The 23,419-nt window shown below is 36.8% G+C and overlaps 1 protein-coding gene across 2 annotated transcripts in view; it reads right to left on the bottom strand.

Annotated features, from left to right (window-relative positions):
* The window catches only part of LOC117334744 (dual oxidase 2-like), a 64,724-nt gene that overhangs the window by 14,353 nt on the left and 26,952 nt on the right, over positions 1-23,419 (bottom strand). For both annotated transcript variants that reach the window (XM_033894535.1, XM_033894537.1), the window contains exons 3-21: positions 19,471-19,632; positions 18,919-19,103; positions 17,889-18,108; positions 17,368-17,534; positions 16,949-17,045; positions 15,773-15,896; positions 15,024-15,135; positions 13,907-14,000; positions 13,512-13,672; positions 13,063-13,247; positions 12,555-12,682; positions 10,275-10,436; positions 8,034-8,150; positions 7,420-7,628; positions 6,499-6,684; positions 5,949-6,171; positions 4,688-4,781; positions 4,274-4,455; positions 2,832-2,913 (exon numbers count right to left, since the gene is read on the bottom strand). In XM_033894535.1, the coding sequence (XP_033750426.1) occupies positions 2,832-2,913; positions 4,274-4,455; positions 4,688-4,781; positions 5,949-6,171; positions 6,499-6,684; positions 7,420-7,628; positions 8,034-8,150; positions 10,275-10,436; positions 12,555-12,682; positions 13,063-13,247; positions 13,512-13,672; positions 13,907-14,000; positions 15,024-15,135; positions 15,773-15,896; positions 16,949-17,045; positions 17,368-17,534; positions 17,889-18,108; positions 18,919-19,103; positions 19,471-19,632 (2,890 nt within the window). The remainder of the gene's footprint in view (positions 1-2,831; positions 2,914-4,273; positions 4,456-4,687; positions 4,782-5,948; positions 6,172-6,498; positions 6,685-7,419; positions 7,629-8,033; positions 8,151-10,274; positions 10,437-12,554; positions 12,683-13,062; positions 13,248-13,511; positions 13,673-13,906; positions 14,001-15,023; positions 15,136-15,772; positions 15,897-16,948; positions 17,046-17,367; positions 17,535-17,888; positions 18,109-18,918; positions 19,104-19,470; positions 19,633-23,419) is intronic.

The raw sequence follows: 23,419 nt of genomic DNA, 5'->3' as shown, positions 1-23,419 counted from the left end.
TAAGAGTCAAAGTAGAGAAGACAAAAACAAACGAAAGCAGCCATTTTCAATTGACAATAATGTCTCTTTTGCTGACAAATGACAACTGGAACTTCCCCCAGAATCAAGGCCAACTAAACTAATTACTATGGCTGAATGGTAATCTAGGAACACAGATGGCTGGACTATTGCACAGGAATAATTGTAGCTGAATAATAATCATGGAACACAGAGGTCTGGACTATCCAATAGGAATAATTTCGGCTGAATAATAATCAAGTAACACAGAGGGGCTGGACTAATTGTGGCTGAATAGCTATCAAGAAGCAAACCTGCCTGGACTATCTGCCAACAGAGTTGAATTGGCTGTCCACTTGAGGAACAACGGATATCTTCATAGCAATGTGTGATCAGCTATGTATTCTTGTTAAATAGTACTATATAAATCACTACTAATAAGTTTATTTAACGCGCATGCTTACTACGACACTCACAAGCAGAATTGCAATGACGTTTCCTATGTGTGGTTGTTATGCAGTTCATATGGTCATATGTTTCAAAGAAACGAAAAAAGCAAAAACAAACAAACAAACACATCCGCATTAGCTTCCACATAGAAAACCATTTTATTGATGTTGATAACAATTTCTTTTTATCATCGTCAATTCTTACCCATTGTTTTGTATGTTCTTTCCCATTCTGAAATTACCATAGCGTGCTCAATTACGCATACGGGGGAAACAATATATTATCAATATTATAATGAAAAGCCTATATTACCAAACATGGTAACCTAAATTACACGATTAGACATAATTCAGAAGACTCAGTTGTAAGTAGGTAACGCTGCATTTGTTATCAAAAAACAGATAAAATGATAAGGTAGTTATTCTAGAACAGTATTCACCTAGTAGAAGGACAGAGCAAGATTTACATTATATTAAAGGTACGTATTAATGGAAGGCGAGTAAGTATACAGAGACTAAGCTCGGTACGACACTACATTTGATCAATGTATTTAAAATACTCACATTGAATTAAACATCGCTTTATGTGAACTAAATATCGTTGAGTTTTGACCTAAATGTTTGGAGAAAATCATCGGTAGTGTTCAGAGATTAGGGAGAATTATCATTTTAAGTTGTTGATTAAAACTTCCTGCTTATCAAGTATACCAATACTGCAACGATTCTTTCCTTCAATTTTTTTGTCATTGATATCATCGTTATATTCAATTTCACAGAAAAAAGATGTTTCTAAAATGCATATTTAATTAAACTGTAATATAACAAATATCACCCAAAAACCTGAAAACAATAAAGACACTGCTTACCTTGTACTGACACCTTATCAGTATAAGCTCGCTGTTAAGATTATTAAGTGTAACAGAAACATAAAATATGCTTTTTCTGTAGTATAACCAGTGTGCTCAATCGAGAGTATATATAGTGTGCTCAATCGAGAGTATGATTATAAAGTGAGCTCAATCGAGGATATATATAGTCTGCTCAATCGAGAGTATATATAGTCTGCTCAATCGAGAGTATATATAGTGTGCTTAATCGAGAGTATATATAGTGTGCTCAATCTTGAGTATGATTATAAAGTGTGCTCAATCGAGAGTATATATAGTGTGCTCAATCTTGAGTATGGTTATAAAGTGAGCTCAATCGAGGATATACATGTATATAGTTTGCTCAATCGAGAGTATATATAGTCTGCTCAATCGAGAGTATATATAGTGTGCTTAATCGAGAGTATATATAGTGTGCTCAATCTTGAGTATGATTATAAAGTGTGCTCAATCGAGAGTATATATAGTGTGCTCAATCTTGAGTATGATTATAAAGTGAGCTCAATCGAAGATATATATAGTCTGCTCAATCGAGAGTATATATAGTCTGCTCAATCGAGAGTACATAAAGTGTGCTCAATCGAGAGTATATATAGTGTGCTCAATCGAGAGTATATATAGTGTGCTCAATCGAGAGTATATATAGTGTGCTTAATCGAGAGTATATATAGTGTGCTCAATCGAGAGTATATAAAGTGTGCTCAATCGAGAGTATATATAGTGTACTCAATCGAGAGTATATATAGTGTGCTCAATCGAGTGTGTATATAGTGTGCTTAATCGAGAGTATATATAGTGTACTCAATCGAGAGTACATAAAGTGTGCCCAATCGAGAGTATATAAAGTGTGCTTAATCGATAGCATATATAGTGTGCTCAATCGAGAGTATATAAAGTGTGCTCAATCGAGAGTATATATAGTGTGCTCAATCGAGAGTATATATAGTGTGCTCAATCGAGAGTACATAAAGTGTGCTCAATCGAGAGTATATATAGTGTGCTCAATCGAGAGTATATATAGTGTGCTCAATCGAGAGTACATAAAGTGTGCCCAATCGAGAGTATATATAGTGTGCCCAATCGAGAGTATATAAAGTGTGCTCAATCGAGAGTATATATAGTGTGCTCAATCGAGAGTACATAAAGTGTGCTCAATCGAGAGTATATATAGTGTGCTCAATCGAGAGTATATATAGTGTGCCCAATCGAGAGTATATATAGTGTGCTCAATCGAGAGTATATATAGTGTTCTCAATCGAGAGTATATATAGTGTGCTCAATCGAGAGTATATAAAGTGTGCTCAATCGAGAGTATATATAGTGTACTCAATCGAGAGTATATATAGTGTGCTCAATCGAGTGTGTATATAGTGTGCTCAATCGAGAGTATAAGATACCCATTTATTTAGTATACATATAGCACTCAATCGAGAGTATGAAATTAAAAAAAACTTTCGTAGTATACATAGTGCTGTTCAATAATTATTTTCAAACTTACTTATAGCTTTGTAAAAATGTCTTCCTGTGTTCGTTCCGTTTCCCTCCTTTGGCTTTGGCAGATGTTGGAGGTTTTTCGATAGCTAGGTAAAAACGAGGATATAAATTTGTAGTCAAAGGTTCGGCAGTGTAAACAGGGGTAATTATATTTGATTGAAGACAAGAATATGATGTAGTATATTTTTTATGAAATATAAAAAGTTTCACATTTTACACTATTATCACCCTCCAAATTCATTTTTTACACTATTGTTACCCTCCAAAAGTAGCATGATTCACACTTATTACCACCCTTCAAACGTTACACAACTTTACGCTATTACCACCTTCCAAAGTTACATACTTTACACTTGTACCATCCTCCAAAAGTTACATACTTTACGCTATTACCATCCTCAAAGATTCTTATTATTTTTTGCATGGGAATTACATTTGAATAAATACTTAATTGCAACCCGAAGAAACTCTATCATACTCCGGATGTTTATTTGTTGAGCAAAAAAATAATCATTACAATGTAATGCTCATCTCATATATTTTCCTGACTGAACGGAAAAGTCATTATTCAAAATATGTGAAAAAGTATCACCAGCAATTTCAACATGAAATTAGAGCACGGTTCACAAATGTGAATCAAAAGCAGAAAACCATGCTAAATCATGATTTCTTACACTTTGAAGCAGTTTAAATGAAAATGGATAATGGTTGCTTAAAAACAAACATTCCTTCATCTGCTATTTCCCCAATAAAATAACCACAAAATCAACTCCCTCTCTGAACTCCTTTTAATAAAATTGGCCCGGCAAACAAGTCATAAATTTTATTTAGTTGTCCCTTATTCGATCATCTAGGCGATCATATAAAGGACATTTTTTTAATTAACTTATAACACCCAAGGTGGCATTAATGCATTCTTATGACAACCAGTTTATATGATGTCGGAAACAACAATCCAAGGGAAGCAAATCTTACTATGAAAATAACATGAACTTCAATTGTAACTTCATACTCTCTGCAAAATTCACCATATTAAAAAAATTGCACCGATCAAAAAGCGTTTCATTATGGGTCATAGTTGGTGGAGAGGGAAAGGATTCTACTCGGGTTATAAGTGTCGTCTACAGACGGACTGTACATTCTCTGATCCTAGTTAACCCATCTTGACTTCTTTACAATGCATTACAAAGTAACAGTACATTACACAATCATACATTACAAAACAACAGTACATTACACAACCATACATTACAAAACAACAGTTCATTACACAACAACAGTGTATTACACAACAACAGTGTATTACACAACAAGAGTTCATTACACTCAACAGTACGTTATACAAAATACATTACCCAAAAGTTCACAATCACAATTTAAACAACAACGGTACATTATACAACAATACATTACACAACAACAGTACATTACACAACATGTTCTTACTTCCTATTCCAAGCGACGCGCTCTCTAAAGTTTGTTTATGTTCTTCAGAGGCAAAAATTCGTTTGAAGGCATCCAGGTCAATGTTTTGATTTGTGGAAAGGCCAGCCGTCATGAACATCGTATCAATCAAACTGTTGATCTCGTCATCATTGATGGACTGGTCGGAGAGGTCCAACAGAGATCTTTATGTAGAAAAAACAAAAACAAAAGCTAATCAACCTGACATCATATTACAAATAACAGATACCAAAGAGAGAGTACAACGTGATATATCAATACAGGAGCTGTCAAAGATCGCTATTTCTTAAACGTACAACTCTGGTAAATAAATTCAAACGGTGATGGTTTCCAAAACTCAACGAAGCAGACAATAGCTATAAAGCTGTTGAAATGAAAATCCAAATGACAACTTACTTGATCATCTTGACAAATTCCGACCGTGTCAGATATCCTCGCCTTCGGAGGTCGTACATGTTAAACATGAGCATGGCTTTATCGTCAGCGTCACCTGAACATGTAAGATGGTGGTAATTAGTGTCGATGTACATGATGAAACTAGAGAATGTTTCCAGTTTTCAGAAATATTTCATTAACAATACAAATATAAATAAATACAAAGTATTGTCAAAAGAATAAGACAACAGGCCCAATGCCTATATCAGTCTTCTTCTATTACTTCCGGTTAGGCTTGGTAGAAAGATGATATGTTTCACTTTATTATTTCTACAGAAATGATATATCATTACATGTATAGTATCTAATTCAAAAGGGATTAATGTAAGGAATTATATGTTCATCATGAAATTAAATAGAATAGGTGTTATAATTATAGAGATAACTACTATTCAATATTACTTAGTAAGAAAACAAAACTATTATTTGATAAAGTGAAGACACAAATAAAGAGAGATTTAGAGAACTAGAGAATGTTTATAAAGTAAGATTGATAGAGGATTTTGTGCAAGTTGGCGACGTTAATGGTATTACAAGAATGAAAAACAAATATATGGAAAAGGTAAAAAAAAAAAAAAAACGGTTAACTACTGTATGTGTGGATTTTTTCAGAATTGCTTCCCTTATTTCGATAATACGTATCTAGCTCTACATATATTACCTGATGAGATCATGGAAAAAACATGTATTGAAACCAATAAAGACAGTGGCTAGTTTGTCATTAAAGAAATCTGTAAATAGTTCTCCGTACATATCAAGTAATGAAAATTACAATGAAGCCGATTTTATTAAAGTCACAGGTTCTTCGATAATTATGTGAAAAAGATATGAGAAATTTTCAAGCAAACAACTCTCAAGTTGAATAAATGAAGTAAAATATGTCTTACATTATTTTGTTTTCACTCTCATAAACGTATTTAACGAGTCATTGATGATTGTTATCCACCAACTTATTATTACTATACTAATTTTCATTTTTCAACATGCCAAAAATCGAATTTCTCGGGTATCAGATAAGGTAACAGGAACCTCATACGTGTTTACATTACACACTATATTGTACATGAAATAAAATCGACGATATTTGTGTGAAGATATAACTTATATCCTGCGCGTTTAAAATTCATGTTTACCTTGCATCATCAGTTACTTCGAATGAATAAAATAGCTTCAATTTTGTAATTACTGTTCTTCAAATGAAAGACGGGAACAAAGTGCCTACCCGACGACATAACGATAAACATGTCGAGGAACTCCTGGAAACTGACTGTACCGCTATTATCAGCGTCCACCAGTAGAAACATGTTCCTTACAAACACTGAGGTGGGTTTCAAACCTAACGCCTCGGAAAATTCCGTCCTGGTCAACTGTATCTTTTGCACTTTGTTGATATCGTCTGCGCTTAAATTGTCAAGGTTCATCTGACCCGGTGTCCGGTCAAATGCCTTTAAAAAAAAGCAAACTTTATTTTCTTTTTTGTACATATTTTTTTTCTGAAACTTTAGAAATATATGATTAAATCAATAACGTCTCGCCAAAATGTGTGCTTACCATTTGAATTGTTAATCAAATAGGGTAACTAGTCAGAAGTAATTGTTCTGGCTTTTAATGGTAAATCAGTAAAATGTCATTTTACAATATTCATACTTTTATCAGTTTTCATTTGCAAATTCATACACAAAGCAAAAAGGTGCATTTCGCAGCCGTTCAGAAACACCTTCTTTAATTGGTTATCCAGATGTTGTGTATAAAAAAACACAAAAGGAATGTACCTGTACACATATTACACGGAAGAACGTATCCAGAATTTTCTGCCTTTCTTCTTTGGTCTCAGCTAAGTCAAAGACACTTTTCTCGTCAAACTCGTGCACTTCTCTATTGATACCCATCTCCTGGAGAAAGGCCTCTAATTGATGGGTGAATGCTTCGCGCTCTTCCTCGTCACCAAAGCGTAAAACCTGTTGAAAGTCATATTTAGATAAAATTCCTCATTTATGATATTGTGATTATTATATATTTAGATATAACGTTGTAGTATTTCACTGATTATTAAGTCGACTGTTCGATCAAGATATGCTATTCTGAGGGGTTGGATATTTCTTAACTTACAGATTAAGCTTACCGGAAGTCTGGAAAAATATATACACTGTATTCTACTTCCTTGCGCGATATTGAGACATGTTCTGTGTCCTTGTTTACGCATGGTGTTTCCATTGTCGCCGCAAGTGCTCCCAATTTAAGAACGTGATTTTATATAATGGGCGTCATCGATAAAACAGAAGACGCTTTCCCCTCCGAAACACCTGGTTTTGATTTCCTTTTGATTCCATTTTGATCATATGTTGGTCTCGTTTCACCTCTTTTGAGTTAGCTTACACGTGCGGATTCTATGTATTTTTCGAAGCAAAATTTCATTTAATTTAATGTTTTTCACATCTGTAGAATTTTAAATCTAATACCAGGTACTGTGTTTATTTTCACCTTCGTGGTAGTCAACATGCATAAATACATCAAAAAAGTTATAAGAATAAAAGTACACCCGATGTATATTTCATTAAAAAATATTGAGAAACAAATTTATAAACACAAACGTTTTTACGATACGTTAAAATAATTGGTTTATTATTCATTGGATATAAGACTGAAGATTGAAAGAAAAATGATTGTTTTTGAATAAAAATAAATATATGTACCAAATCAATTTCGTTTGGGAGCCGGATAGACATCATATTTCTTAATCTGTCCCTGGAAGTTCTGAAGTGGATCTTTGCGGTCAATTTACGTAGATCTAACATACGCAGCGGTTTCCTCCTGGTATCAGTAACATGTATTTTCTTCCGTTCCTTGTCGAATTTCACCTTCACTCGCCGTTCTCCCATCGTTGGTCCCATCCATTCAACAACTGTAATGTATTCACACGGGGAATAACACAAACATTTTAATGCTGTGAATAAAATTCATTCCAACAACAACGAAATAGATCTCATCGTGTACCCACTGAGGTGATATCATTTCAGTATCAAATGATATTCTGTTCGTAAAATATCTGTCAAGAAATGTATCATGTTTGCAATCTGTAATCATTCAGTAATTATAATCTGTAAATTTGAAAAAACGATTATAATATTATGATATAATGTAATGCATTAATAACACACGAAGTAATGAATGTATTCTGAATTCTAATTAATCCCCTTTAGAATCGTGAATATGTGACGATGCATCCTCCTTTGTACGACTTCCATGAACAACTTTACCTTAATTTTCCATTTACTGTATGTTAAGTAATATTGGCTTATAATATTACCATCGAATGAGTTTGGGTCGTTACTTTTCGCCCTCTGTTTCGGTGCCATTACCCTCCTGGCTTCTTGAATTCGTCGCTGGCGCATTTTTACCATTAACAACATAATCCCGACGACTCCTACAAACATACATTTTATCAATGCAATTGTCTCGGGAAACATAGTTAGAAATACAAAAGAAAACATCGATTCAATCTCATTCTTATCATCATTTGGAATAACATATTCTTAGAATTTAAGTAATTTTTCGGGGGAAATCATTATTTAGTTAAATGGGCTTTCCGTCGTTGAAATAGTTTATGTTATAAAAACAAAAGTAAACGGACGTCTTGTTTTTTCTCCACTAGTAAAAAAGTTATAAACTTTATCGTAATACACTCAAATCCCGAAGTTTTTAAAAATGATTTTTCTGAAATGTCACTACGACTCGAAGTGCGAAAATTAATCGACACCAACGACTATTAATACGAGCAAGCGCAAACAAGTTCACGAACAGAACGAAAATGGCGTGCATGGCTTCCAGAGTAAGCGAGTAGCTCATGGGTCAATCGGCGAGCAAATGAGGACACTACAAGATAGCTAACGTCATAAAAATCATTTAATATCAGCAGCTAGTTGTAAAGAGGAGGAAGAGCGAAGGAGGCCGCGTCAGTCGAGTCGAACGAGGAATTCGCATTGCTTCTGGTAAGTTCTGGTGGATATAATTTAGATTTTTTGATATTCCCAACTCATTTACTAGCAATGCATGTTACTAAAACAGAATTAAGTACTTCAGATAAAACGGGCTATAATTGGGTTGTATCATCAGAACAAAAACGGTACGATATACCGAAGTGGTGTTATTTTCAGCGAAAATGAGTCTGTGGTGCCACGTGATATCTGAATGAAGCGAAGGAGCCGTGACTGAATATTCCAGTGCGGATGCAGAGCGACAGAGTTTCGCGGGTTTTCTGTACATCCATCACAGTTGATCATAAATATGAATATAAGCTTCTTATATTCAAAAATCTTATAACTAACTATACAACACAAATCTGGCGTTCGAACGAAGGAATGCCCTTTAACCTTCCTTTTACGATTAATTATAAAAACAAACCTTTCCTTTCAGTATTTATTATAATAATTCTCCCCTCTATTAAGAGATACTTCAATATCGGTATTTTGTATGATTAAATATCAGAACAATCCTTTCCCTTACATCTATTACATAATAGTAATTTTCTCTTCTATGCTAAATTGCTTTATCTTTTTAGAGATTATTCGTGATAAATTGTTCCTCTTTATTATAAGTTATTAAAACATTTCTTCTATATAGCAATTCGAATATACTTAATGTCCTGTAAACTACTTCTCATGATAAAATTTCGGTCAACTCTTTCTCTTTCTTGTTTTTATTAAACATTTTCTTCCATTTAAACTCCATATAAAGTAGTGGTTATAATACTGTCACCAGTATCAGCTCCCTTAAACGATAAGAGGGCTACCAATATATAGTATTACTTATTAGTAAGCAGACATAGTTAAGTCTGAGATAACGAAAACTACATATCTAAGGTATTAGGTATGTAGAAACCGAAACAAATGAGGGTTTCTTATAATTGAAGTTGCTTTGCATGTACTGGGCAATATGCTCAGTCACAAAAATCTACAAATCTACCACAACCAACCGTAGTTGTTGCAACAGAATGAACAGAAAGTTTATATGCCTGCGTAGCTGTGCATATTTTCTAATATCAAGTAAATTTCTCAAAAAAAAATCGGTGTTCAATTTCATGTCGAAATTGGCCGAATCATGACTGTAGATCATGGTATCCATCTTGACTTCACCGGGAAATATTTCACAATTTTGCATCGCTGGCCGAGCTGCGCGATCTTTAACCTGTGTTGATGTTAGCTCAATGACACAAAATGTTGTAACATATCCCGTTACGTAAAAGTCACAGTCGGTCACATAAACATTAAGCTAAATCGACAGCCACATCTGTCTCCGATATTTACACGGCAGGATATTGCAAACACGCCTATGGATTAGGAATAACAAATCCCAAGTTCCTTTTGGTGCCACACCTGCCTCGTACACAATATATTGTCACAGATAATCTTCAGATAACTTAATTTATATCTAAATGTTGTATGCTAAATATATTTTGCTTATATTGCACCAGATAAAAGATTCGTACTATGAATTAAACGGATCCTTTTTAATGTTATTTCGCAGACACGTGTTGTTCATATAAACTTACCAGGGACACAAAGTCCCAGAAATAAAAAGGTCAAGGCAAAGGAGGCTTCGCTGCCGTAGAAGTAGTCATAGTGCTGAAGTGTGGTACAGTTTTCAACGACCACCATTCCATCCCTTACTTGATTAGTGTCAGCTTTCAGCTGTTCCGGCTGTGGACAAGGGTCTGTAAGGACAAACGTGTGTAAACATTACATTCTGCGCAATGAAAGTGAATGACGAATATAACTGAATCATTCCATTTTTCTAACTCCTCCAGGTCATAATCAATAATTTGAAAAGTTTGAGGCAAAGAAGTCAATAAAAGAAATAAGTGTGTGGATACAAAAAATCAACCAAAGCCGATGTTAACAGATAGTAATATCTCTAAAAAGTAACACAAATGTTATGTTCAGTCAAACTAGAAGTGAGAAATCTCCCAATTAGGAATGCTCGATGGAGTTTATAGTTAATTAAACATGTGGTCAAATGCGAATATACTTATTAGAAGATCGAGTACAGCTATTGCTATATCTGCATTTCGTTATCTTAGATCCCAGTAGTCAATGCATGCTCAATGTCCTTATAAGTGACAGAATTTGATATTGCAAGGTGATATTTCTTTAAAAACGAAACCCTTTCTACATTTCTACCATTTTGCCAAATGAGAACATATTTTCATGTCATATCTGTTAAGAAACTGAGCCAATAGACAGCAGCTATGTTTTCTCTTAAAAATTCACAAGTAATGGAGACCAATATGTGTTGTAAATGTCATTTATTCATGACTTATCAAATTTCAACTTGAATATCAATTACATAACAATGCTAATGGTATACTCCAAAAAATTTTAAGATTGAAGAAATCAACATTGTAATCTATCAGCGAAGATGGGGTAAAAAGAACTGGCATGCAAAGTTCTAGAATTGACAATAATAAGTACACATCAACTTCATTTGATCCTATAACGAACATACAAGTAAAATAGAAGCGAACAATTACTCAATACAGTACAATAATTGTGACATCACGTCTGCTTATTCAGGTTTTAAAGCATGAGGAGGGAAAATTATATTAAATGTTTCCAACAAACGTTTAGCGGTTTTTCTACACCCAACCTGGCTGGCCAAACGGCTTCTGATTACTTGACGAATCGATGGCCATGAACTTGTGTAACAGGCTCAACAGCAAACCTTCTTACTGACACCTAGCCCCTCCTCTTTCCACTTCCGCCTAATTATTGACACTCAGCCCCTCCTCTCTCCATATCCGTCCTCCTTACACCAAGCCCCTTTTCTCACTTCCGTCCTTTTTATAGACACCCAACCCATCCTCTCTCCACACCCGTCATTATTACACCTAGGTCGTTATCTCACTTCCGCCCTCTTACAGACACCCAGCCCCTCCTCTGTCCACTTCCCTCCTCCTTACCGATACCTAGCCCCTCCTCTCTCCACATCCGTCCTACTTACACCCAGTCCCTCCTCTCTCCACATCCGTCCTCCTTACATCCAGTCCCTCCTTTGTCCACTTCCCTCCTCCTTACCGATACCTAGCCCCTCCTCTCTCCACATCCGTCATTCTTACACCCAGCCCCTCCTCTGTCCACTCCCTTCCTCCTTACCGATACCCAGTACGTCCTCTCTCCACATCCGTCCTCCTTAAACCCAGCCCCTCTTCTGTCCTCTTCCCTCCCCCTTACCGATACCCAGTTCGTCCTCTCTCCACATCCGTCCTCCTTACACCCAGGTCGTTATCTCACTTCCGCCCTCATACAGACACCAAGCCCCTCCTCTCTCCACATCCGTCCTCCTTACACCCAGCCCCTCCTCTGTCCACTTCCCTCCCCCTTACCGACACCCAGCCCCTCCTCTCTCCACATCCGTCCTCCTTACACCCAGCCCCTCCTCTCTCCACATCCGTCCTCCTTACACCCAGCCCCTCCTCTCTCCACATCCGTCCTCCTTACACCCAGCCCCTCCTCTGTCCACTACCCTCCCCTTACACCCTGCCTCTCCTCTGTCCACTTCCCTCCTCCTTACCGATACTCAGTCCCTCCTCTCTCCACATCCGTCCTCCTTACAACTTACAACCAGCTCCTTCTCTCTCAAACTCCACGACCACCCCCACCCCCACCCCCTCCTTACTGACACCCTGCCTTCTTGTCTCTATATCGACCTTCCTTAGTGACACTCAGTGCCTCCTCTCTAAACATTTTACCTCCTTGCTTACCCTTAGCCACTCGCGACATAACACAAATCTTGTATCTTCTCTCCCTCCCGCCTCACTTTTGACATAAAATACCTGTTGGTTTGTGCAAGAAAACGTCAGCGGATATCTCCGTGTCCAGAACGTTTGTTACGTTGAGAATGATATCACGCAGTGTGATGCGTCTTATTTCAGCTATTTCGGCGTCAGAGAATCGTCGAAATCTGAACAAAAATAAATGGTGTTATATTTTTACTGTGAGTACTTGTACAATCGTCGTCAATGACATTAGTTTTGATTGCCAAGTATAAACTGTCCTATTTTTTTCACAAAGAGTTTTCAGAATTAGAGGTTGATGCTACAATGCGGTAGATTACACACGAGTTATTTAAGATATTTGTTATAGCGCCCTCTAGTTTGAACAAAGGAACGTATAACACATACATACGCCATATGTCAAATTAGCTTGATAATAACGAAAAACAAAATCGTAAAGTGTGAAAAAAAAAGTGAAGTAATCGTTAAATGATTTGCTTGGTATACATCAGAATCCACATCGTCATTCCTTTTGTAAAATATCATTGATCATATGGTGACTACTTACCTTGAGTCTGTGTTTTCAAACCAGAATCGGTCACCATGTCTGATTCTGAGAAACTGGTCTAGCATGATGGCTTTGAACAGCTCCCCCGGACCGTCTTCTGTAGTCTCCAAGAGTCCACCGGTGAAAATATCGAGCTCGTCCGGTGCCGTGGTGTTTCCATAAAGGCTTTGAAGTTTTGACAATACCTTTCAGGAAAACAATATGTTTTAGTGATATTTCCTAATGATCGTATTTCGTTATACTGATAATAATATATATTGCTGCCAATCTTAGTTATGACACTGAAGCATGGTTTCGTCACAAGCTCAAAATTTTTCATCATCAGCAATTATTTGTTATTTCTACTCCTTACTTCACCAAAACATTATCTTCGCCTGAAAACAATTTCATTTTTAATGCACAATGTCATGTTGATTTAAAATGTTCGAAAACTAAATATATAACCTCACCTCTTCCAGCTGGGGGTTGATTTCTATCCAAGTAGACTTCGCCTTGAGACCGTACGCAAGTCGAACAGCATTATATCCGGCGATCCCGTGATCCCGACCTCGCTGAATATTTATAGCACCAAGGTCACGACGCGAAAAGTCCAGGGGACCAAACACGTGATCTAAAACATAATCAAAAGTGTTCTACTAGTGTCATTGAGTCGTACAGATTGAGCGCTCTCTAACACCCATTTACTTCACAATCTTATGACTTCCAGCACAAAAAAAAATACTTCCTAATTTTAGTTTAAAGCATTTTAGCTTAAGAAAATCATTTCATTCACAATCTCATGACTTCTAGGACAAAACGTCTTTCTATTTTAGTGTAAAGAAACAAACTAAATGAGGAAACCTACCCCGTAGATCCGGAACCATTATATGGTCTTCTTTTTCAGCCAGTGTTGACGTCATACCTCGAATAAGGTCGTCTAACTGAGGTTCCACCGTATCCTAGATGGGTAAGAAAATTCACAACAAAATCAGCCGCATAGAATTCAGATATTAATATCGAACTTGTTGTGATCACGGAAGTAAATAACTTCCATAGACTATATTTCTAAATATTTGAACACATAACTACATAATACCCCCTATACGCGTACAGGGTGTACACTAGCAGCGCTTTTATTAAAACGTTCTTTACAGTGACAGACACCTATTACTGATCTGAGTGCATTCTATTTATGTTGCTAAATGAAGGCGATTGTCACACATCAAGATGCCATTAATATATATATCAGAGGTTTTTTTAGTCCTATTTCAGATCTTCTGTAAAAACTCATTTGAATACTAAACCAATGAACGTTGTTTTGTTTTGATTTGTTTTTAATGTGGCAATTACACATTTGGCAAACTAGCCATAAAATGAAAAACATGAAAACAAATTTGTCTGTCTGCTGATTTTTTATAAGCTGAAATACTATCGACATCATCACATATGTACGAATACAACAAAGTTATATTGGGATACTGTATCCAGGTCGGAACTAGTTAGCGGATATTACATTTCGCAAAGCACCGCCTTTATATTCGTAATTACACGATTGTAAAGTCTGAATCTGGTCTCCACTTGTATGTCAACATGACACAATGTTGGTAGATCATTCGTATAACGTTTTCGAACTTTTTAACTTAAATTTTTCTGTTTTATTCCGCCTCCTTGATATATATATGAGCATATTCATTATTTGACAAGGTCTGATGACCTATTGGAGATAACAAATAGTCAAAATGTCAGCAAGGAATATCTGATGTTATCCACACAGATGTGTTCATTAAATATAATCTATCATAGAGATGTCAGATGACAAAGAGGAATTAAATGTTACCAATCCTGTAATTTCTATCTTATAATCAAAAATACTTTTGTATGGAAACTGAAGAACGCATTACATTACATTTAAGTGTGTAACAATGGATGAATATTGTAGAATAGAAAACCAGGAAGAATAATCAAGGTTACATGAAACTTACCTGTGAATTCCAGTAAGAATTGCACAAACGAAGGGCATGAACTTCGCCAGGTTGTCCTTGAATGTTTACTTTGACTGGTTTATAATTACAGTCGGTGCCCTGTCGCGGCCCTCTGTGGAAACATCGCATGTTATCGTTAGAAGTAAGATGGACTTTCAGTACTGCTTAATTAACCTAAACAAAGTCATGATCGAGGAGGTAAAAAAAACAAAAGGCCAAGGGCTTCGCAGCTCTCTGGACGTGGTCAGCAGCTCTGATTACACACCCCAATTGAAAGTTCCTCATGTAAATTACTGTAATTAAATACTGTTTAACTCAGGTGCTTTATTTTATTCATGTGTATTACATACTCAAACTCACTAATACACAATTTGAAAAATTCTTCCTTAATTGAATCTGTAGTAGCAGGGCCGAAACTGTTCATCGGCATACAGTGTAACAAGATATATAAATGAAAATTCAGAATGTTTATGTCCTTATTATGGATATATTTTATACCGATATTGTGAACCATGTAATTTAAAAACTATTCACTAACGGAATCTATTCGTGACTAATTGTGGTGTGCGATTGAATCTATTTTAGGTATCGAATTTATTTCATATTTGCATTCATTACCAGAGTATGTATATTAGTTCCAATTTTACAGGGAGGCTCGATGGCCTTGAAATAAGAATCCTCTAACTGAACGATAACATCCCCCACCATCCACCTCACTAGGCAAATTAAATATGTCCATATCAACTTACCTTAACCAGAGTCCAGGGGTAACCAGGGTATGCCCAAATCTCATGGCGGCTGTTTGGAACTCCTGTGTAATGCCCGGATGTATCTCAGAACTATAACCGTTGTAACCACAACCCCCTTTGCATTCTTCAAAAGAAACATGCAATGTCGTAATTTCAAAATCTTTTTTTTTACTACCTGTTATCGGAATATTACACCTACCCCTCTCGATTTGGACATTCTGTTCAGTGATGATGATGATGATGATGATGATGATGTTTGTAGAGCAGTAAAATTAAGTGAAATTAGATAGATAGTCGGATGATGTATGTGATTGTGTGAATGTTCAAGTATGTTTTTTTTGTGTGTATATGTTAGATGTATGTAATGGTTTGATCAGTGTGGAGCGTGGTCAATCGTGTCAATGACTCAGTTGACGTGGCTAGAGTTGATATGACCAACACAGAAACTGAGTCCTTGACAGGATTGATCAGGCTACCAGGGAACTGAATATTTGTGTGTGTGGGTTTGGTTTGGGTGGGTGGGGGTGTCTGTGTGTGTGTGTGTGTGTGGGTGTGTGTGTGTGTGTGAAGATAAATGTTTTTATCAGGAATATACACATATAAGAGTATATGTATGATTGTCTATTGCTTACTGATGTAATATTTTTTTATGATGATGATGTGTCTGTAAAACAAGAGTGAAATGAGATACCGGTAGTAAGATGATGTTTGTGTGTTTTCTGTGTATATGCTAGATGATGTATGTTTATATGTCTATTCTTTTATATATATATATATATAATATAAATATCTTAAAAAATAAAAAAAAATATAAAAAAAATGGATATTAAAAAAAAAAGTTAAAACTATGTCATATCTTCAGGAATAGCATTAACGGATTTTCGTGAATCCCCATAATTAAGACTATAAGGGTGATATCTGGAATGTATTCTGCGATCAACTTGCCCGGTTTACATGTTCCTCTGGCGTGTCTGTCTGTTGTATATAGTGATACAGGAAAATAAAATAAAATAATTTGATAAATAGGATATGTTTTTATATTTGATTTCAGGAGAACGTCAAGATAAGAGGAACGCCAAATATGCAAGATAAGTCAACCTTGAAGATAGAACATGACTTTCTCGCCTGTGGTACCTCTTTAACGACACCGTCTAATCACCGTACTATCATACATACGTGAACTCGTCGGCCTGAAATAGGACGGGATCTCCATAGCTTGGCTGCTATTGTTGATCTCCAACCACAATGGCAACCACTGGTACATTACTATATTCTACAAAGATATCGGTAACATCGATATGAAAATGACGGTAAAAGTACATAATATATCTTATCATCTATTATCAGAGATGTTTTATTCTTTAACTATGTATACATAGTCAAACAATTATAAGACATCCGCTTTAGACGCCTATGGCAAATTACTGAGGGATACTTCATTTTTTATTTGAATTAGGGTGTTTTATGTTTTTAAGTACGGTTCTTGCTACACTGAAATAAATGCCCATTGCTGGTATTACATGTATCTCCAAAGCAGTGTTCCTCGTCTAATTTGGCTTTATTGTGTGCAATGACCAGTTCCCGGGCCGCCTTACCTGATGGTGTGCTATGACCAGTTTCCGGGCCTCTTCAAACAAGGCCTCGTCCCCCCATGTCGGGTGAGCAGTTTCCAGGTCCATGGCGATTTTGTTGTGCCAGCGAAAGAAGAGTATTGCAAAGGTCAGAAGCATTGGATTTTCGTTACCTCGGGGATTGCCAATAGCTGAAAGCAACAAATATGGTGAGTTGTTTCGTGAAAAATTCTTGCTTTAGATGAATTTAGATAAAATGTATCTGTTACATCTCACATCTGCTATTTATTTTGGATTTTAGACTGGAATCATACCATTATGGTTTATTTTGACCCTGGTTTAATCAATAATTATTAACTTGAAATTGTTCGTAGTATAGAGTAGTATAAAGTATAGTATTATAGAATCTGAAACAAAATATTAGCTAAGGAACCTTCCTTTAATTCTGTGATATTTTACTATGGAATAGTTTAAGTAAAGAGAGTCTTTAGCTTAAGACATACTGATGAAAGCGGGCCTGACCACAAGAATCGCAGTGTACGTACTTAGAAACCTGGATACGGGTCGCAGTTTGTGTTGTCGTGGTGCTGGAGGGTTGGCAAATGGCAGCCTGATGGTGTTCTCGGCGGGAAAACTGTCCTTGATTGAAGCGTTTGGGTCTCTCGCCTTCAGCCTACCGCCCTTAAACTCCCTGATAGCATCCGTCCATGCTCTGGCAGGCCCGTATATCAACGTACCGTCTATATAGGGGGTGATCTCATTCAACTATTTCAATGAAATAATAATTTACATTAGTATATTAGGATATATCTATTTCCTCATACTTGGCCCCTTCTGTGTAAACCAATATGCATCTTAATAGATACGTAGCACGTATTCATGAAACCCCACTCATGCACAATACGCATTTTGTATTCGGGCTCAAATGCTTTTGGTGATAAAATTTGACGACTTCAATGATTTGAAGGAGTTTCGTAAAGACTTCTAAGTGAGATATTATCTTCGATGTAGAAGTTTTTTCTTCTGTTGAAATTTTGAAAGTTGTTTGGTTGATACTTACAGATTTAATGTTGATCGTGGGTTCCATGACCATACGACCCTTATTTTAGTATCTTAGTATTTGTTTCAATGATTCAATGTGTTAATATTGTGTCCTCTTTTCATCGATCTGGAGTTAGAATTACGATTTCGTTTACGGATGTGTTTTAACCACACCAAAGTATTTTTTTTTTTTTTTTTTTTTTTTTTTTTTTCTTTCTTTTTTTTTTGAGAAAGGTCAATAAAAATAGGATAGGACCATAGGTTCAGTACAAAACATTTGCAAATACAGAAAATCGATATTATACTTTTCTTTTACTTTGTTAAAAGGATAGTTATACACAGGCCAGATAATAGTTCTAAAAATGATTTTATAGTGTGTGTGTCTAAACCATTATCTTGTCTAGACTATTCGATATGTTCACATTTTAGATAATTGGAAATAATTTCAAATATTTTGAAGAATGATCAATATATGAAAACGATCTAGACAGAATCAATAGTGTTACATTTAGTAGAAGCGTCCTTGACCCCTACCTGTTGCCGTGGGTTATTGGGGGAGTACCCGGTACTGGCGTCGTATCTGGTCCTAAGGAACGGCATGGCAAGGTCGTCTTTTCCTTCCGGGTTATACGGATGGTCTTTAGGAATAGGAACATTCTCAAACTCTCGAGGACATCCGGGTCTCTGAGAGTCCAGAACCTCTTCTACTACCTGTTGACCTGTTGGGCATTGTAGATTAAACAAAGGGGTTAAAAAGGTCGCCGATCTCAGTTGCTGATGGCATATATTAAGGTTGGAGCCTTGCTATCTATGCTGCATTTCTAACGAAGAATAGTTTCTATTTTTAGATTTTTTTAAATTCATTTTAGGTAGAGGGGGAGAGAATAGAGATAATGTTTCAAAATTACACAAGACATTTTGTCGTTCACACTACCTTGTACTTTATATAAACGGTCTTTTGCTAGGTGCTGCATTGATTTTAGTAGAGTAACAGTTCATTTACATTCATTGCTAAAATGCCAGCGTGAAATTTGGAAACTTTGTAAAAGAGAAAATTCCCAAGAGCCAACTAACCGACTGACTTACCAAAGTACACCAGCATGGCGTTTCTTCCTCTCGCCGATCCGAGACCCGGGGTACCGCTGTGGGCGATGCGACTGATTTCGAATGGATTCGGTCGGCTCTGTCCTGCCATGTGGTACACACCGTCCGCATAGACGGGGGAAGACCTTCGCAATAACTGTCCATCTGCGAAATAAAAAACAAAATGGCCATAGTGTCAAACGGCAACACAAAATAAAAACGAAAAAAAAAACCCATTTCCCTCGTAGATAGCAATGAACACCTAACGCCAGGTATACGGTTCTTGTTTCATACCACTCACAGAAGGCTGCCACAATACTTAGACACATTCAATCACTATGGATATTATAGAGTGAAGGTTAACACTGACAGATCAGAAAGCCTGCTGTTTAAAGCGTATAAGTAAATGCCTGTTGTAGAAAACCCTGAATACGTCATTTGTTTGCCCACCTGCTGCGTCTTTCCCTGATTCCTTTCTACTAACATCACCGGTAATGGTTGGTAACTGTGATGTGTAAAACATATCACATGCTATATATATCTTATTCAAATCCAAACTCAACATGGACAACTCCAACCATATCCAACCTCAGTACCCATTGACAACTCAAACAAAATCCAACCTCTGCATCCATGGACAAGTTCAACCAATGCGACCTCAACATCTATAAACAACTTCGACCAACGCGATCTCAGCGTCCATGGACAACTTCAACCAACGCGATCTCGGCAAACATGGACAACTTCAATCTACGCGATCTCAACATCCATGGACGACTTAAACCCATGCCGTCTCAACATCCATGGACGACTTAAACCCATGCCGTCTCAACATCCATGGACGACTTAAACCCATGCCGTCTCAACATCCATGGACGACTTAAACCCATGCCGTCTCAACATCCATGGACGACTTAAACCCATGCCGTCTCAGCATCCATGGACGACTACAACCAACGCGATCTCGGCATACATGGACAACTGCAACCAACGCGATCTCGGCATACATGGACGACTACAACCAACGCGATCTCGGCATACATGGACGACTACAACCAACGCGATCTCGGCATACATGGACAACTACAACCAACGCGATCTCGGCATACATGGACAACTACAACCAACGCGATCTCGGCATACATGGACGACTACAACCAACGCGATCTCGGCATACATGGACGACTGCAACCAACACGATCTCGGCATACATGGACGACTACAAACAACGCGATCTCGGCATACATGGACAACTGCAACCAACACGATCTCGGCATACAGTACGAGGAGGGTGATTTGGTACTCAAACGCTCACAGAGCGTTGACCCGCGCAGCCCTCCGCTCAGAATTTGCGCGGGTTTGCAGTGGGATTTGAGCGGGGTTTGAGCGGGCTTCGAGCGGGCTTGAGCGGGTTCGCAGCGGGCTTGAGCGGACTTGTATCGGACCCGCTCGCCGGGCGGGCTTGTAGCGGGCCCGCTCGAGCGGACTTGTATCGGACCCGCTCGCCGGGCGGGCTTGTAGCGGGCCCGCTCGAGCGGACTTGTAGCGGACCCGCTCGAGCGGAATTGTAGCGGACCCGCTCGAGCGGAATTGAATAGGACCCGCTCAATCAGTAATGACGGTAGACTTTCAACAGCCTGGTGTCGATTAATTATACTTTAATGACCATGTATATGCTTTCAGTTGTATCGTCCATCGTAAGTATTTATTGGATGATGTACCTCAACTATGAGATACAAATTCATACGTGTAATGTATTGCTCATGAAATCTATGTTATAAGTTGAATAATATCTGCAATGTTGTACAATATGACAGTGTACTTGATGTCGACCATTTTGATAAAAACTATTTGTAGGGAAATATTGTAGTTATTAAAGTTCAAATAGACTATTTTCATGCATGTGCAAGATCACTCACGAGTCATAAATCCAGTAATATTGGATATAGTCGTCATTTAGTGTTTAGGAGCTGAGTCAATACATTGTAAATGTATCCTGTGACTGCTAACTGGTGACCGTCTTCTTTGGGAAAACAAAAGGTAATTATTCCGGTTAATGATGGACAATGAACCAAGTGTCCGCAGTAGCATTATTTCATTCTTACGGAATGGGGACGGGTCAAAAGGCGGTTTTGTCATCATTTCTAGAGTACTTAGGACGGTCGGATCTTGGTCAGAATTTTTGTGCACCTCGAGTGGGATATGGGGAACACGGAAATGTGCTCAATCCGGTAACCATTTTAATAGTGGACAATGAGCCACGTGTCCACGGCAGCATTATTACAATTCTGATTTAGCTGACCTTTGTATAGATGTCGTTTTGTGCATGACCTCGGAGAGGCCACATAAGGGGCTCCTTATTTTGATCTCGACTTATTTTTACGTAGACATTTGAAGTATTTAGCTAGCAACATGTCCGTTTGAGAAAATTATCTTTGAATTTCTGTAGTAAGTTTCATAAACTTCACAATTATTTGAACATTTCGTAGTTTTAAATCCACGGCCTAAAGATATTGTGTTTTTATTACTATCATTATTTATGTGTCCATCGGGGTCATCTCTTGCATGGCTAATATCACGGACATACACTTACATGTATATTACCGGTAGATATCGAAATCAGTGCTAATAGTTTCCCAACTATAGTAGCTAATCATTTAATTACTTTCTTATCAGAAAAAAAATCGTCACAAGTGCATTGCTCTACTCGAGCTGACTTGAATTATATTTTTTGTAATCGTATGATGTTGATGAGATGTATACTCGCAAGACTAATAAAGAATTGAAAAAATTGTTACCATTTTAGCAGCCTGGTACAAAATTATTTTGTGAGATATCGAACACTTTTGTAAAGGATAATCGATTGCCTTCCCGATCTCTTTTTGCCAGCAAAGACATACATGTAGTACGGTCTTTGATTACAAGACCGAGCATAATAGTATATACGTATGTATGTATATCTTATGTTGTATATATGCTATTAAATGGAAATTGTCAAATAAAATACAGTTTAAACTATATAGAACACAGAATGATTGTGTGTGTAGTCCAATATTCGTGATAAAAACGTCAACAAAAACACATTTTAAACAAATTTTAATAAATTATAACGACAACATGGAAATATTTCGTGTCCTTTTTATTTCGGAAGTATAAAAAAAAATACGTACTGACTTTGCGAAAGTCACCATTATTATCAAGACCTAACACCCAAACAATGTGAAGTATTTCGTCCTTCACCGAGCTATTGACCAGTCCATTTTATGTCCGATGAAGCCTGAGATTAGATTAACTCTAATTGTATTAGATACACAGTGTACGTACATGTAATTGAAATTTTCCATTGAAACTGGTAGGTAACAAAGAGTTTCAGGAGAAGATATGAACCTTGTCTTCAGAGAATGTAGGAGATGAGTACTATTATCTGTTTTCCTGTAAAAACGCAATCATTGAAAATTGGCAAGAAATTACATATTCTAAATTATTACCGCTCAAATCCAAATAAAACTAAACCAAAGGTCTGTTTAAGGTCATAATTATAAACGGAAGTTCTAAATGGTTTGTCTTTTTTTTCTAAAAAAATCTCTTCTTTGATTACGTGTATGTAATATAATCCTATGAATATTATGTTTTTGTAACTGGATTGTTTATTCATATATATGTACGTGTGATACAATGTTAATGTTCCTCGTGTAACACATTTCCATGTGTTATAGTATCCAAATAAAACTGTGTGTATGGAGACCACGTGGTTAAAATCGCGTCATTTACAAATCATGATTGGAGTTAATCAATGTGATATAGATAAATCCTCTATACACAGGACAAATACCGGTCGTGTACAGTGTAGTTACCGTTATAGAAATGTTTTCACCTGCTGTTAACATCTGCCAATCACAGATTTTGATTACAATAGCGAGTATACCTGTATCGCAGTGACCCCATCGGACCC

This window comes from Pecten maximus, chromosome 9 (genome assembly GCF_902652985.1).
Source record: "Pecten maximus chromosome 9, xPecMax1.1, whole genome shotgun sequence".
In the NCBI taxonomy this organism is placed as follows: Eukaryota; Metazoa; Mollusca; class Bivalvia; order Pectinida; family Pectinidae; genus Pecten; species Pecten maximus.
This window is presented reverse-complemented; position numbering and strand designations above follow the sequence as displayed.